This window comes from Aspergillus tubingensis (genome assembly GCF_013340325.1).
Source record: "Aspergillus tubingensis WU-2223L DNA, scaffold_7, whole genome shotgun sequence".
NCBI lineage: Eukaryota > Fungi > Ascomycota > Eurotiomycetes > Eurotiales > Aspergillaceae > Aspergillus > Aspergillus tubingensis.
Window position 1 is genome coordinate 3,889,254 of NW_023336281.1, and position 14,904 is coordinate 3,904,157.

At 51.9% G+C, this 14,904-nt stretch overlaps 6 protein-coding genes across 6 annotated transcripts; 2 read left to right on the plus strand and 4 right to left on the minus strand.

Moving 5' to 3' along the window:
• Positions 1-180: 180 nt before the first annotated feature.
• On the minus strand, positions 181-996 carry AtWU_06232 (uncharacterized protein; the record flags this gene model as incomplete). The annotated part of the gene is made up of 1 exon (XM_035501342.1): positions 181-996. The coding sequence occupies one exon, from the start codon at positions 994-996 to the stop codon at positions 181-183; it is 816 nt and encodes a 271-aa protein (XP_035357235.1).
• Positions 997-1,301: 305 nt separating this feature from the next.
• Positions 1,302-6,686, minus strand: AtWU_06233 (THADA/TRM732 family protein; the record flags this gene model as incomplete). The annotated part of the gene is made up of 10 exons (XM_035501343.1): positions 1,302-2,123; positions 2,175-2,797; positions 2,842-2,982; positions 3,033-3,550; positions 3,598-3,908; positions 3,956-4,184; positions 4,232-4,468; positions 4,516-5,461; positions 5,510-6,435; positions 6,526-6,686. 10 exons carry the CDS (start codon positions 6,684-6,686, stop codon positions 1,302-1,304), a joined length of 4,914 nt encoding a protein of 1,637 aa, XP_035357236.1.
• Positions 6,687-7,222: 536 nt separating this feature from the next.
• On the plus strand, positions 7,223-7,905 carry AtWU_06234 (protein transporter TIM23; the record flags this gene model as incomplete). The annotated part of the gene is made up of 2 exons (XM_035501344.1): positions 7,223-7,807; positions 7,882-7,905. The coding sequence occupies 2 exons, from the start codon at positions 7,223-7,225 to the stop codon at positions 7,903-7,905; spliced, it is 609 nt and encodes a 202-aa protein (XP_035357237.1).
• A 571-nt stretch (positions 7,906-8,476) lies between these two features.
• AtWU_06235 (ankyrin repeat domain-containing protein) lies at positions 8,477-11,171 on the minus strand (the record flags this gene model as incomplete). Its single annotated transcript, XM_035501345.1, has 2 exons — positions 8,477-11,007; positions 11,081-11,171. 2 exons carry the CDS (start codon positions 11,169-11,171, stop codon positions 8,477-8,479), a joined length of 2,622 nt encoding a protein of 873 aa, XP_035357238.1.
• A 1,130-nt stretch (positions 11,172-12,301) lies between these two features.
• On the plus strand, positions 12,302-13,088 carry AtWU_06236 (FMN-linked oxidoreductase; the record flags this gene model as incomplete). The annotated part of the gene is made up of 3 exons (XM_035501346.1): positions 12,302-12,662; positions 12,733-12,932; positions 12,987-13,088. 3 exons carry the CDS (start codon positions 12,302-12,304, stop codon positions 13,086-13,088), a joined length of 663 nt encoding a protein of 220 aa, XP_035357239.1.
• A 317-nt stretch (positions 13,089-13,405) lies between these two features.
• On the minus strand, positions 13,406-14,715 carry AtWU_06237 (NADH:flavin oxidoreductase/NADH oxidase; the record flags this gene model as incomplete). The annotated part of the gene is made up of 2 exons (XM_035501347.1): positions 13,406-14,494; positions 14,551-14,715. 2 exons carry the CDS (start codon positions 14,713-14,715, stop codon positions 13,406-13,408), a joined length of 1,254 nt encoding a protein of 417 aa, XP_035357240.1.
• Positions 14,716-14,904: the final 189 nt, after the last annotated feature.

Here is a 14,904-nt window from a genome sequence, read left to right on the forward strand (position 1 = left end):
AAACAGGGAGGACAGGAGGAGGGAATGAGCTGGGGAATCCCGAAGGCATCGCCGGCTCTCTCGCGGGGATCAACGTCACCGCCTCGGGCGGCCGGCAGCGACCATCTCCGTCGCCTTAAATAGAACTATCAATGCTACACTCCACTCCCACTTTACTCAACTTATTCCACAGCACTCCCCCTACCATCCACCCTCTGGTTCTGCAGGCTCCTCGTGTGTCTCCTCATTCGCCTGCTGCAATGCCGCCGTCAACGCATCAGGATCCACTCCTCCATGCTGCTGCTGGAAACCTTGCGTATCATAGGCGCCCCCTCTATTAGATGCAGGCTTGCTCTCAGCTTGCCAGCTCTTCTTTGAACCGCGCTTGACACCTCCAGACGCAACAAATGGCGGATCGGGCGGTAGTGCCCATTCCTTATCTGAAGCCGCCTTACTAGGAGGTTGAGCTTGAGGTTCAGCCTCCCACTCGTCCCGCGACGGAGGCTTAGTCGGTACTTTAGCAGCCGGAGTCGGAGCAGCAGGCGTCCCATGTTTACCGGGAGTACGCTTGCTACCACGGGATGGAGGTGCAGGGCCCCATTCCTCCGGCGTTGGGGGTTTGTTGCTACGTGCCGGAGGTACAGAAGGCCACTCCTGCCTCGACGGCTGATTGTCATGACGGATTGAATTACCACCGTGAGCGGGTGGGAGAGGTCGGGGTGGCGGAGGTGGAGTTGGAGGTGGTGGTGGTCGCCGTGGAGGTGCAGGAGTCTTCTGTCTGCTGGGTTGAGCCGGCGTTCTTCCGCCTTCTTTCCAGTTTCTCTTTGCGCCTCGCTCTGCGAGCTCTGTCTTCTTGACGGTCGTTTCGCGTTGGCCCGTCCGAGATCGCTGGAAGCGGTCGTTGTGGTAGCCGGCGCGGAGGCTATGTCGCCACCAGAGAGTGCAGAGACAGACCACCACTGCGATGAAGAAGACCATGGCGGCTAGGACCACCACGATTACAACGTTAGGTGACATGTTTCGTTAGGCTAACCAGCTATGTAAGTAGTGTTGTGGCTCGTAGGGAGATGGACTCATGCCTTCACTGGTCATGTCAATCTCGAACTATGAAAGGTAAGAGTAGACGACGCGTCGCACCAACATACGGCGGTGATATCGAGAGGTGTAAGTGGCAGATGAGCGTAAACGAGTCGCCCGATGCTGTGCCAGTGAATGTATTGTCTGCTGATGTAGTGATTGTTTGTACTCCAAGAAGAAACCGTTTAACTCTAGTAACATAACGTAAATTCATCTCTATACTTTTCTCTATGCAAATTCATCGATCATGACAATTCCAAGGCAGCCTGTATCCGTGAGACCCAATCATCATGCAACAAAGACGCCTCGCCAGAAGCAAGCAGCGCCTGAAGCTTCCCCTTCAACAAAGCAACCTGTTCCTGACTCAAAAGTCTCGACGCCGCAGAATCCTTCGAGATCACAGCACCCGCGACACTGAAAACCCGCACACCCAGAGTGAACGTTTCAGGCTTCGAGGCCCAGCCCAGAAGCCCATCCTTTTCAGTTTCCTTTGCAAGAATCTCCTCAAGAGAGGCCAGTCCTTTAGACACCCAATTGAAAAGTGCGTTGAGCGAGCCCTCATCGTAGGAAGATTCGTTCAGCTGACGCAACCTCGCGGACCAAACGTCTACTTCGCGAACTTCGTCGATGAAGAGGTTCTGCTTTTCTTCTTCAAAGAGAATTGTGCTTTCCTTTCGGAGCTCAGAAAGACGGCCGAGGAAGGAAACGAACTTAGGGGTGGCGCTGCTAAGTCTAGGCTCCTGGTCGGCGATGTACGCCATGGTTCGCTGGCAGAGGAGGCGTGAGCTGGCGTAGTTCTCGGCAATGAACTTCGAAAGGAGCTCGCTTGCGTTCAGAGGAGATAGCGCAACTGCCTTTGTTGGAGAGACAGAGGAGCATGACAGGACCCAGGAGGCGGTCGATGCGGCAAGATCGCGCAGTTCCTCATCGTCGTCATTGAGCATGTCGTAGAGAACAAGGTAGATCTCCAACAAGACACTGTCGGTGCGAGGGGGGCTGCCAGCAGGGCGCAGGATGCGCGCGAACCCCGTGACGGATGATACGGCAGCCAGGCGCGTGGTGAATTCCTGTGAGGTGTTAGCAAGGCTTGATATGACGTAGAAATGCGCTGAACGTACTGTCTCCTCTTGCATGGCGGACTGGAGCCGTGTGGCCCATTCCAGGATGTCCAGCTCTGAGCTCTGGCCACCGGAGATCGTCTTCAGGGCAAGAAGACATCCCTCAAGAACCAATTCGGCGTCCGATCGGTCCCTGTTCCATATGTGCTCGGTAGAAGCGTGCTTGAGGTGCTTTTCCAAGGCTTCCCATGAAAGGTCGATTTGAGAGACAGTGTCATTGTGGAAGTCGAGGACAAACGACAGAGCAGATGCCAGGCATGTAATCGCCACTGCTTTGACTTCCTCTGGATAAGCGCCAAGGATAACGGTATAATAAAGGTCAACCAGAGCTCGTCTGTACTGGACACGCTCGCCGAGGATCTCCTGGATGCGCTCCAACAACCATTGACCAGCATTGGGGTCGAAGCGCGAAATATCTCCAAGAAGTGGCTCAACTTCGGACAATTTGTTCGTAATGAACATCTGCAGGACAGTAACCCACGAGATGGCCCGACGGAGAAGAGAGGGAGCGCGTGTGGTGCTCAGGGTCTTCCAAGAAGGATGCGAAGAATCGAACAGGAACTCCCGGATGGCGGCGAAAGAATAAGTTTCGGAGAGATAGTTGAGCGTCGAAGCCATTTGTCCTGCATCTGTTAGCGCGTGTCATCGCGAGTTGAATTTGACTTACCTTCCGCTCCTGATTCTATGCACTTTTCAATGACATCGCCGAGAACCTCCAGCAGAATACTGGCCACGAACGGGGACTCCGCAAACGGGAAGGATGCAGCAAAGACGTCTTTCAGGGTCGACAATACCTCATCAACGTGCTCTGGGAAATATTAGCAAGGACAAAACACCGCCTGTGAGTTACGAGCATACCATTCCAAAAAGAGAGAGAGCTCGAGGCATATCTCCTAAGAGAGTACTTGATGCAAAGGGCTTCTCCGTGGAGGTAGTCTTGGGTCTTCGTGTCTCTCTTGTCATCCAACAACGCCTTGATGCTGGTCAGAACATCCGAACGGTTCAGCAACGAAGCATACACTCGGGCTGCATGTTCTCTGATACCCCACACTGGACTCTTGAACTGTTCTCTGACAAGTCTACGAAGCACATCGTCATCAACTCCGGTGACGTTGGGGACCTTCTCTGCGATGAGCTCCAAGGCCGGGAAAACACGCTCGGTAACCATAGCGTTATCACCGTCATCAGCGTTGCTCTGGTCCGACGGGCTGAGAAGGGTCGGCAGGAGTTCAAACAGGCCAGGATACTTCTGGAAGGAGACTCTGGCACCTGGTTCTGAGCCGGAAGCTCCACCGAATCCTAGTCCAGTACCGGTGCGGCACATGCGCGTCAACAACGCACGGAACAGCATCAGCCCGGAGTTACGGAGGGCCCATCTAGAATAGTCAGCATGGAGAAAGACGCAGCCGTATGTAGTACTTACATAGGCGACCCCAGCCGTTCAGCCGAGAGCCTCAAGGCAGGCATGATGAAAGGCTCCGTGTGGGGCCCAAGCTTGTTATTGGTAAAGATGTCTTTCAGGCAGTTCATTGCGTGCACCTGTGGCAGTGGTACATCTTGTCTCGACTTATCATGTTCCGCGGGCAGGTGAGAGATGTCATGCAGCTCATTGATGACAGTTTGGAAGAGCGGACCGCCAGGCTTTGACGAAAGGATACCGACAATCAAAGCAGGGAGACCAGCTGAGCGACGTGTAAGCTTCGAGGCGGACTCGAAGATGATTTTCTTCGCTTCCTGTACAATTGTGAGCTTTGATCGTTTTGTCAAGACGGGGTCCTTACCTGGTACCACCGACTAGGCAGTGCGGAAATCTCCTCGCTGGTCGACTGTCCGCACCGCTGGCAGCAAGTAGCAAATGTCTGCGACACGGTAGAGAAGGCACCTCTGTGCCGGAGTTCAGCAAGTTGGATGAAGCTGAGTGTTCCGATTTTCTCAAAATGGTCGACCGTCAATCCAGACTCGCCTTGCGGGCCGTACGTTTTGTTGGAAAGTGAGGCATGCAGGAGAAGACTACGAAATTAGTAAGAACATTCAATCCAGCGCAAGACGCAACACACCTTGATTCGCGAAGAGCACGCCATGAGTAAGACAAAATATCCTTAGGACCGACACCAAGCTCCTCAATGGGCTCATCCGTATGGCCTTCCGGCGAGTCGATGCAAAGAACAGGCTTAACCTCGTTCCAAATCTTGTCGCAGACTTGCACGATCCTGAGATGAATAGCCTTCCAATTTTCATATGATGATTCCTTGCTGGAAACAAACGAGTAGAAATTGGGGGTCGCAACAATGTACCTGGTTTCTGTTAGCTCCGCGGCGGACGAATGAAACATTGTAATTACCTCAAAGCGGATACATATCCATGCAAAGGTGCGTCACGCATAGAAGAGTTAAACAGGCCGCCGGCAAGGGAGAGCTTTTGCTCCAACTTCTTCAGAAGGGTATCGACAACCATGGACTTGTTCTCCCACCAGCGTGCAGCGTCACTTGCACCATCCACGGCGGCTGCGCGGAAGAGGATATGGTATAGACGAGCAACGGTGTCTGCAAAGTCAGCTCTGCTGGTGTTGCTTGCCAGTTGTTCGGCCTTTGCGAGACCTTCAATGATTTGTGGCACGCCAGCTTGCTTGTCGTTGTCGAATAGAACCTCCCGTGGGAAGAGGTTCAGAATGTAAAGCGAAGTAGCGCGTACCTCCTCGAATGGATCGAGCAGAAGATCTACCAGCAGTCTCAGCAAAGTAGGCTCAAACACCTCCACGTTAGAGAGCCACTTTGTCTTAACACCGTCCGTCGGATTGAGTCGAGAATCGAGACCGGATTGGAGGAGGAGTATCAAGGTCTTCAGCGCGGAAACGTGGCGTGGGTAAGAAGCCGTGGGGCGCAGGTCCGCCTTCAAGAAATCCACGTACTGTTGCATACACGCCCGAGTGGTGGTGTCGTTCCGAGCAAGCTTGGGCTGCTGCTTTTTGTTCGCTGGGGCTTTCTGCTCAGTCAGGCCGTCCTGATCCTCCAAGAGTCCTCCCTTGAGTCGGATTATCAATTTGCGAATCAGACTCAAGATCTCGCCTCTTGAATAAGAGTCCGACTCGGTGTGCATAGACGGCAGTCCGCTAAGAATAGCGTTCATTGTTGCTGAAGACACTGGCCTTGTCGTGGAGGGCGCAGTGATCAGCAGGGAAAGTGTCGCGATTCTGATAGTGATATCGCGATGGAAGAGGAACTGGCCGATGGTTTCGCTCTTCAAGACAAGAACATTTTCGTCGTTGGCCCCAGCCTTGGGGATATAATCTGGCGAAGGTAAGTCCATTGCTCGGCCCACTATACAGCGCTACTTACGATCTTCGTGAATGAGCCCGATTTTCTTGGCGATTTGCAACGAAGCAAACAATAGCATGAACTCCGCCAGCGGGGCATCGCTCATATCGCCAGCCAGAAGACTGCTCAGGGGTAGCCGCTCAATGAACGACTTGAAGCCAGCCGGATCAGTCGCGAACGACGGCTGGAGAACATAGTTGGACATATACTCCAGGTTATCCAGGTTGCGCAACGACACATGACGAACGGGCGCCACCCAAACAGACTTCAAGTCCTGAGCATCAGGCGAAGCCTTCACTCTCTGGAGGAATGCCGCCAAAGTGTCACCTGAAGAGGCAGCAAGCTCCGCTTTGGTAGCGCGAGCCAACATTCCCAGGACCAGAATCTGAGCTGCTATCTGGTACGTCTCTCTTCCGGAACCCTTCTGAAGATACTGGGAGAAATCGATAGACAGAGCTTTGCAGTCCTCCTTGAAAAGCGCCGTCCACTGTTCGTAGTGATCTACAAGCCACTGGTCCGTCACTGAGACCAGCTCTAACGGCGTGATGGCACTCTTGCGCAGCAGCATCTCCAACGAGGCGAAAGAAGCCTTCAGTCGAGCGCGAGGCTCGCCAAGGATGATGCTAGGGATCGTAGCCTCAACGATCTTCTGGCGGAGCGCGGACCGGTCAATCTCTTTACGAGTCTTGGCCAACAGGGCAACCAGCGACTCCAGCACCTGCTTCATCGGCTTGGGCTTGACATCCTTGTATCGGGTCATGAAGACCTCGAATACAGATAACCAAGTTTCATCGGAGCGGGCTAGCTGCCTCGTTTCCTCACAGGTGGAGGTCCGCGCAGCGTCCAAAAAGGCACTGATTGCATTACACGCAGCAGTAGTGTGCGGATGAGAAAGAGAAGCCGTAGAATATGTCTTCAGTAGCGACTGGAAGACTCGGCTCACTTTCCTTTGGAAATAGTCAGAATAGATTCATATTAAAAGCCACTTGCGCACACAACAGACAACTTGATAAGCAAATATTTGGAAACACTCTTACTCAATATCTTCACAAGAATTGGTGAACTTCACCAGCGGGCCTTTCCCAATGCGCACGAGGGTCTCCTCGGGCAAAAGTTCTATATTCCGCGATACTTGCTCCATTTCTGATAGTGGGAGCCCGGCATCCCCGGGGGGGCCAGACGCAGGATTACCGACCATACTTTTAGTATTCTTACAAGTACAGCATGGCAACCTTCAACGAGTGGGTTCAGATATCAACCATTTACAAGAGAAAAGAAAAAAACCCAAGCACGAGCCCGCCCCCGCGTTTCCAATCGCGACTTTTGCCTCTTGTGGATTTTCGAGAGCGGGTCTCCGAATCGGGTTAGTGCCGGGACAACAATAATCCCTGTAAGCTCGGCCCAAACGGGAAATGTTCGATAAACTGCCGGCCCGGAAATTCTGGCAGAAAGCTGGACCAAGTCACGGGGCTGAAGTTTTTGTTTCTCGGCCTGGAATTATTACTGTCACCTTCTTTGCTCCGACGAAACCGCGCAGTCACCAGAACCTCAATCTCAATCCCTCCCCAAGCTCTCGGATTGTTCGCCAGTGTTCTGATCTCCTCCTCTTTTCCTTTTCCTTTTTCTCCTTTCCCTTTTCTCTCTCTATTCTCCTATCTGTATTCATATTCTCCATAACCTGTTTAATAAATTCACCCACACCTTCCCGCCAAATCAACAACCTCACTATTCAACATGTCGAACATCTGGGACTCCATCACCGGTCGCAAACAATCCAAGGGCTCCGAGGCCACCGCATCAGCACCAGATGCTACCAGCTTCCTAGCCGATCTTCCCGACCCCTCTCAGCTCCATCCCCTCGCCGGCCTGAACCAAGATACCCTCGACTACATCACCCTCGAAGACTCCGCGCTCGACCAAACACCCGGATCGCGCTCTGTGCTGCCCTCCCGTGGATGGTCCGATGATCTCTGCTATGGAACAGGAACGACTTACCTTGCTGGTTTGACTCTCGGTGGTGCCTGGGGTCTGGCGGAGGGACTGAAGAAGACGCCCGTCACCGCTCCGCCGAAGATCCGCCTCAACGGTGCTCTCAACTCCATTACGAGACGAGGACCTTTCCTCGGTAACTCGGCTGGTGTGGTCGCGATGGTCTACAACGGGTTTAACTCCGGTCTGGGCTACGCGAGGGGTAAGCACGATGCTGCTAACAGCATTGTGGCGGGTGCGTTGAGTGGAATGGTCTTCAAGAGCACGAGGGGTCTTAAGCCTATGGTGATTTCGGGTGGTATCGTTGCTGGCATTGCTGGTGGTTGGACTGTAAGCCTACTCCTGCCCCCTTCGTTTGATTATTTCCTCCTTGAACATATGAGTAACATGTTATGTCTTAACAGGTCCTGAGCAAGGCTATCCTGTAAACGCCAACAGCCGCCAATTCCCTCATAACTGTATTTTAGCCCTCGACTCGATACCTCGACCCGAGTCAATCCACCTGATCCGTCCACGCGTTTCGGAATCCCCATATGATTGTATGGTATATGGCCTCTTCACCAAAGACGGAGTGAAGGAACATCAGCCCTGCCTGATATTCCACTCTCCGTTTTGTTTTGTTTTCTCGCTGTATTAGAACGGTTTCTCCTTATACTTTTATCCTCGTCGTCTCACACGCACACACACATCTTCCCTCTGGCGTACAAAGCATCGTTTGTCGCATTACTTTACAGTCCATGGGTTCGGAACCGGCATGGCAATGGGTTTTTATTCGTTACTTTTTTTATTAGTGTCTATCTTCTGTACATATAGCGTGAGTTCTCCTATGGGGTGTTGCAGGTTAGTCTTTTTCTTTGCTCGGCGAACCAGAAGAAAAGCCAGTATTGCAAAGCAGGAATGCTAGCTTCAGCTATCCTCAAGTTGAAACCTTAATGTGAAATTAGGGAGTAACAAATGAACAACAACTACCATTCAACCTACCATCGCAGTGACAGACCTTTAAAAGAACCCATACATCCCCCCATTTCCATTCCCACTCCAACTCCCACCCCCAGACTCCAACAACCTCACCACCCCTCCAAACCCCAACCCCTTCACCTCCTCCACCAACTTAACCCCGGACCTCCTCCCCAAATCCACCTTCACCCCAACCTCCATCACCAACAATCTCACCACGCCCTCATGTCCATTCCTCGCCGCAACCCTCAACGCCGTCATCCGCCTCACATCCATATGCTCAACATCCACATCCCCACCCCCAAGCCGGAACAACTCCCTCGCTACCTCCGTATGGCCCCGTTCCGCTGCAGCGATCAACGGCGTGCGGAGATACCGGTCCGGCGCATCGGGATACACCCCGCTTAAGAGAAGAAGTCGCACCATCTCGAGATGGTTGTTCTCCACTGCGTGGACAAGCAGCGGTGCACCCACTGTGCCCCCTGCTATCTGGGGTCGTAAGTGTGGGTTTGTGGCTGGGTGCGCGAGGAGGGCTTTGGCTATGGCTATGTGGCCGTGTTTGGCGGCGTGGGCGAGAGGTGTGTCGCCGTTGGCGTCGGGGAGGTTGGGGTTTATGTCTGGGTGGCGGAGGAGGAGGTGCGTTAGGGGGAGGTTGTTGGTTATGGTGGTGAGGATTAGGGGGGTGTATTGGTTCTCGGGGGATGTGGGTGGGGATGGGGAAGAGGATGGGTGGTTTATGTCCACGAGGGGATGGGAGAGGAGAAGGTCTGTGGCGATGAGGTTGTTCTGTACGATGGCGAGACATAGGGGTGTTGTGCCTTTGTGGTCTGGGAGTTGGGGGGAGATGGTGGGGGATTCGAGGAGCCAGATGATGGCTTGGGTGGATTTGTGGAGGATGGCGCAGTGGAGGGGGGTGAGGCCTTGGGTGGTTTGGAGGTTGGGGTTTATGGTGGTGATGGAGAGGAGGGATTCGAGGGCGAAGGTGGTGTTAGTGATGCAGGCGAGGTGGAGGGCTGTTGAGCCGGTGGTGTCTTGGGTGTTGAGGTGGTGGTCGGTGCTGTGGTTGAGGGCGGTATGGAAGACGGTATCGTTGTTCTTGATGATGGCGTGCATTAGGGGTGTTGTGTTTCTGTTGTCGGTGATGTCGTAGCGGGTTCGGGTGTCTTGTAGGAGTAGGTGGATGATTTGATGGTGGTTGTGCAGGACGGCGAGCATGAGAGGCGTGCGGCCTTGGGTGTCTGTGTGGTTGGGGTCTGTGAAGGGGAAGGTGAGGAGGAGCTTTAGGATGTCTATGCGGTTCTTGGTGACTGCTATGTGGAGGGATGCTTGGCCGTTGCTGTCTGGGATGTGTGGGTCGATGTGATGTCCGTTGTTTAGTAGTGTTCTCACGATGTCTGTCTGGCCGTGGGAGACTGCTATATTCAGGAGGTATTGCGACTGGTCGGGGGTGAAGAGGGAAATGTCACGTCTGCATTGCAGTAAGCTCACTACATCTGCGTGGTCGTTGTCTGCAGCTGCGAAGATTGAAGGGAGCCCTTGTGCATAGCGATTGACGTCGATATCAGGGCGCTTCAAGAGCATCCGGACAATACGGGCTTTGCCCTGGCTAGCAGCGACCATCAGTGGTGCTGGGATGTTGCCATTGCGTCCGGTGTCGTTCAGCTTGACTTTGCTGATCTGGAGAAGAAGACGAACGACTGGCTCGTGGCCTCCCTGGACAGCCGCTAACAAAGGCGATATATCATGACAGTCAGGGACACTGGGGTCACTCAGCCCGGAGTGGAGCAACAGCTCGACCACATTTGCTCTACCACTTCTTGCAGCCATGAACATTGCGGTCCTCTGCATAGGAGCAAGGATATTCGGCTTCGCCTTGTGCTCCAAGAGCATCCTCACCACTCGATCATGTCCTGCTGCAGCTGCTGCATTGAATGCACTTCCGAATGGGCCATAGGTAGACGTAGTCTGAGAAATCTGGACTCGCAAGCCCGGATCTGCCATCAACATCGTGTGGATGAACTGATCAGACCCTATGTAGGCTGCAAGCTGGAATGTGTCTCCGAAAGCGCCATCTCGTTTTCTCCTATTGACGCCGCGTAAGATGAGCTCTTTGGCTAGGACGGTGTCGTTGTTATACGCTGCAGCGTGCAAGGCGGTCCCGAGAAAAGGATGACTTGTATTGGCATGTATGCCCTGATCCAGGGCCGATATGACAATACTCTGTAAGCCCATCCAGGCTGCCAGAAGGAAGGGAATGCAGTTGTTGTCTTTGTGCCACGATTCTATCCAAGGCATCACGGCGGTCCTGTAGTTCTGGAGCACCCACTCCCGACCGTTATACGTGGTCAGGGCGACGCTGATGGCTCTCAAACAACGGCCCGTGCTGCATTTCTTGCGATCATGCTCACTTGCACATGTTCTCATATAGTCTCGGATCTTAGTAACCTGGGACTTGAGTGCTGTATCCTGGTTTATATATTCGAGTAGAATCCGGGACAACAGACGATTGCTGATGCGCTTGTCCACTGTAGTGATGTATAGAAGGTTCACCACGATAACCTCATTCAGATAACCTATACACAAACTGACTTAGTATTTCGAATCCAGCCAGCATTGACCAGACTGTACGGGAAAGACAAAGCATACGACAAACCATCCTCAGCGACAACAGTTCCTCCAGACTAAGATAGCGCAGGAACTCTAAGACCACGTCCACGCAGAGATCCGCCAGACCCATGATTACTGACATCTTTGCAGGCCTGTAGCGAGGCACAAGCTGGACAGAGGAGAAATGAATACTCCATCGCTATTTATATCCTCCGTAGGCATGCAGGAGTAAAATGGGTGGCTGTCAGATGAAACATGCCAAGAATGGAGATCAAACCGGGGATCTGTAAGGTTGTAGCTGGCTAGCTGAATAGGATAGAAGGTTTAGATAAGGTGTCGCTCATTACTTATGGTAAAACTGCAATGTAGATCTTGAGCTGCCAGTAAGAAGATCAAAATTCTGGTGTTGTAGCTTGGTTGTGTTGTGGTGATGGCGGACCGTAACTTAGTCTACATTGATATGAAATCTGTTGGTATGTATGCGGAATTCGTGCTTCACATCCCACACCACTATAAGACATGGATTACACCTAATTGCAATGCAGAAAATGCAGCATGGCTTGTGTCTAGCCTCTGGAAAGAATAAAAACCGAATATAAATTAACTCTGAGGTTCGTCCACCGGATATACTAGTTCAGATATATATATTTTGCTGTTGTTGTGGAAGCTCGGGACGTTCCGAACGCGATGGGTTCGGGAACTATGAAGTTGGTATGTTGAGTCCAGCAGATTCCTGACTCTGAAAAGATCAGTCGAGCGGGGTCATAAAAGGGTAGCATCTATTATTAGAATTGAGACCTAGCTCACATTCAGGACTTCTCAATCCGCAAGATTGTCCTCGGAAAATTGAGTTCAGTCAAGAATTAGGGTTTACATTAAACCCAGCAAGGCTATCGGAATATCTAGTTTTCCGACAGTAGAAAGTGACCATACATGGTGTCTCAATTGATAGAAAGTAAAGTGACAGATTGTGGTCTATCTTACCGAGGTGCATTTCGTGTTGGTTGAATCAGAACCTCGAAGTTCATTTGAATGGCATTATTGGTCAATCTCACGCCGTGTCCACCTTAGCAATCTCAAACTCTCGTTCAAGAGTGGACCCAGCCTTCAGCTGAACAACATACCACTAGCCGAGCGCCAATCTATCCCCTCTTCAGACCCGGTACTATTAAGTACTTAGTGCGTACATCATCCATCAAGTTTCCCCTCCAACCACATTATCACTCTCTAACAGAAAATAAAGGAGACCACACAACCAAAATGTCTACTTCGGGCCTGCTCTATGCTGCCTCAAGGCTCAATTCTCCCTCGCGAAAATCATCAGATGTCTTTAACACCTGGTATAATGACATCCATGTGCGTGATGTCCTCAAGACCTCGGGAATCAACTCCGCAGCGCGCTATGAAACGGCCGCAGTGCCCCAAGACAGTTCCCCATGGACATTCCTTGCTCTCTACCCCGTCCCAGACATCGAGTTTCTGAACACGGAGGAGTTTACGAGCATCCCTGTGACCAGTGATGTTCTGCCGGGGCCGACACACAGTTGCATGGATATAGCGCATTTCGATATCAGGCGATACCGCGAGGTAGGGAGACGACAAGACTCGGCTATGCTAGCAGGTGAGACTTACAAGACAAGAGAAGACAAAGGGCAAAAGCTGATTCACTCCTGTGATGTTGGATGTGTTAGGTCCAACGACTCATCTCATTACTGTGGAGTTTGACTTGCCTTCACACATTGACAAAGCCGATAACCAGGCTGTGATGGATTGGTTCACTGGGATATATAGTAGTAATGGCGCGCCTCAGCGGGTCGCTATTCATGAGGTCTTCTGGGCTATGTTGTTCCCGGACGGGAAACCAGCAGAGCCGCCGCGTTACTTGGCATTGGTAAGCTGTACATTCCTAGCTTTTTTGGCCATCAGCTTGACTAATAGATGATAGTTGGAACTTAATGGTGACGCAAATGTGTTCGACGAAGCTATCAAGAAGATCCAATTGGTCGCGAATGTTGACCAGTGGAAAGTGCACAAGGTCTTTGACTGAGTATGATTCACTTGCTGAAGACTCCACTCAGAAGGTGATATATCCGTGTATCTTCCTTTTGAACGTACTATGGCCGTATCGTTCTTGGGCAATCTTGCGTTCTATACCAGGATAGCTCGTCATGTTCTAGAGTAGATAAAGATTTTCTATATGAATAGATATCACAGGATCCCAACTACATGGTCATTCCACATTTACAGTAGTTCATCAATGCAAAACATCAATGCTGAGGGAAGCGGGTGTAGCTAATCCAAACATTGTGTATGTCGTCTCTCTTATTGTGTATCTCGCAGAGATAAATACCCAACCCTATGCCATTATAGCGAGGACTTATAAACTGACGGATAGACGAATGGTGTTCCTCCCCGTTTGGAAAATCCCCAGCGAATCTGGCCCGGCATAGCAATCTCAACATCAAGGTGCTGCGCAAAGGTCCAGACCAATCCAGGATCTTTCTGAAACCCACGCCCAACAAGAATGACATCAAGTCCTTCTTCTTCGAGCAACCGATTTGCCAGCCTCCCATCTCTGATATGACCAACAGTCGCAACAAGCATCCTTTCCCCGACTGCCTTCTTAACCGCAATGCCAAACGGTGCCTGAAACCCAGGCCCAGATTTCACTTTTTGACTCGAATGTAGACCGCCAGAAGAGACATCAATCAGATCGACAGCTCCTTGAGCGACCAGCGCTTCAGCAAACCTCACTGCATCCTGCAAGCCCCAGGTTTCTTCAAAACCACTATCCAGCCAATCTGACGCCGAAAGGCGCAGGAAAACAGGTACATGCTCACCCACCGTATCGCGAGTCAACTGCGCAATCTCCAACGGCAATCGCATCCGGTTCTCAAAAGATCCACCATACTCATCCGTCCGCTTGTTCGCGTAGGGGGTCAAAAACGATGCAAGCAGATACCCATGGGCATTATGAATTTCAATGAAATCCGCTCCGGCCACAAGGGCCCGTTTCGCGGCGGCAGCCCACGCTTCCTTGAATTCGCGGATGTCGTCCTTGCTCATAGCTTGCGGTTTCGGGAATGTCTCGCTGAAGGGTATATCACTAGGTCCTTTGACATTATCGGGCCATCCACCGACATTCTCTGTTGCTACATTGCCATGGTTCATCATCCAAGGTGCAGTAGTACTCGCTTTCCGACCTGCATGTGCAAGCTGTATACCGATCTTCTGGCCTTGGCTATGCGCGAACTCGATGACTCGGGCTATTGGCGCGATTTGGGAGTCTTTCCATAACCCGACATCCTGCGGGGAGATGCGACCTTCCGGTTGGACAGCGGTGGCCTCAATCATGATAAGGCCTGGGCCTCGCTGGGCTATACCGCCCAGGTGGGCGAGGTGGTAGTCGGTCATGTGGCCATCCTGGGCGGAATACTGGCACATTGGGGATACCTAGAGCAATCATGGTCAACAGGCCGTTAGCTTAGTGGTGGTTGATGATTGATTACCCCAAGACGATTCTGAAATGTTAATCCCCGAATTGTAATCGGCTGAAAGAGCTTGGGTATTGCCTTTCCACTGGTTTGCGGGTTCGCTGCTGTCCCTGCTGGGGTTTGTTGTGCAGGAGTAAAGTAGGAAATGCCCTTTGCGGGCTCGATCTTGATGTCCTTCATTCTGCTTTCCTCTGCTGGTCTTTTCGACTTTTTCTGTTGCCGTGAGGGGCTGGTCACTCAATTAATAGTAGAAATTGTCATTTGTTTGTGCCACATTCTTCAATAACAGTAAGAGAGAAATCCGTTCCCCAAGCCCCTCCCCGAGCTCACATTAGTCCCATCTGGTGCGGGGTTGATCGACAATTTGTA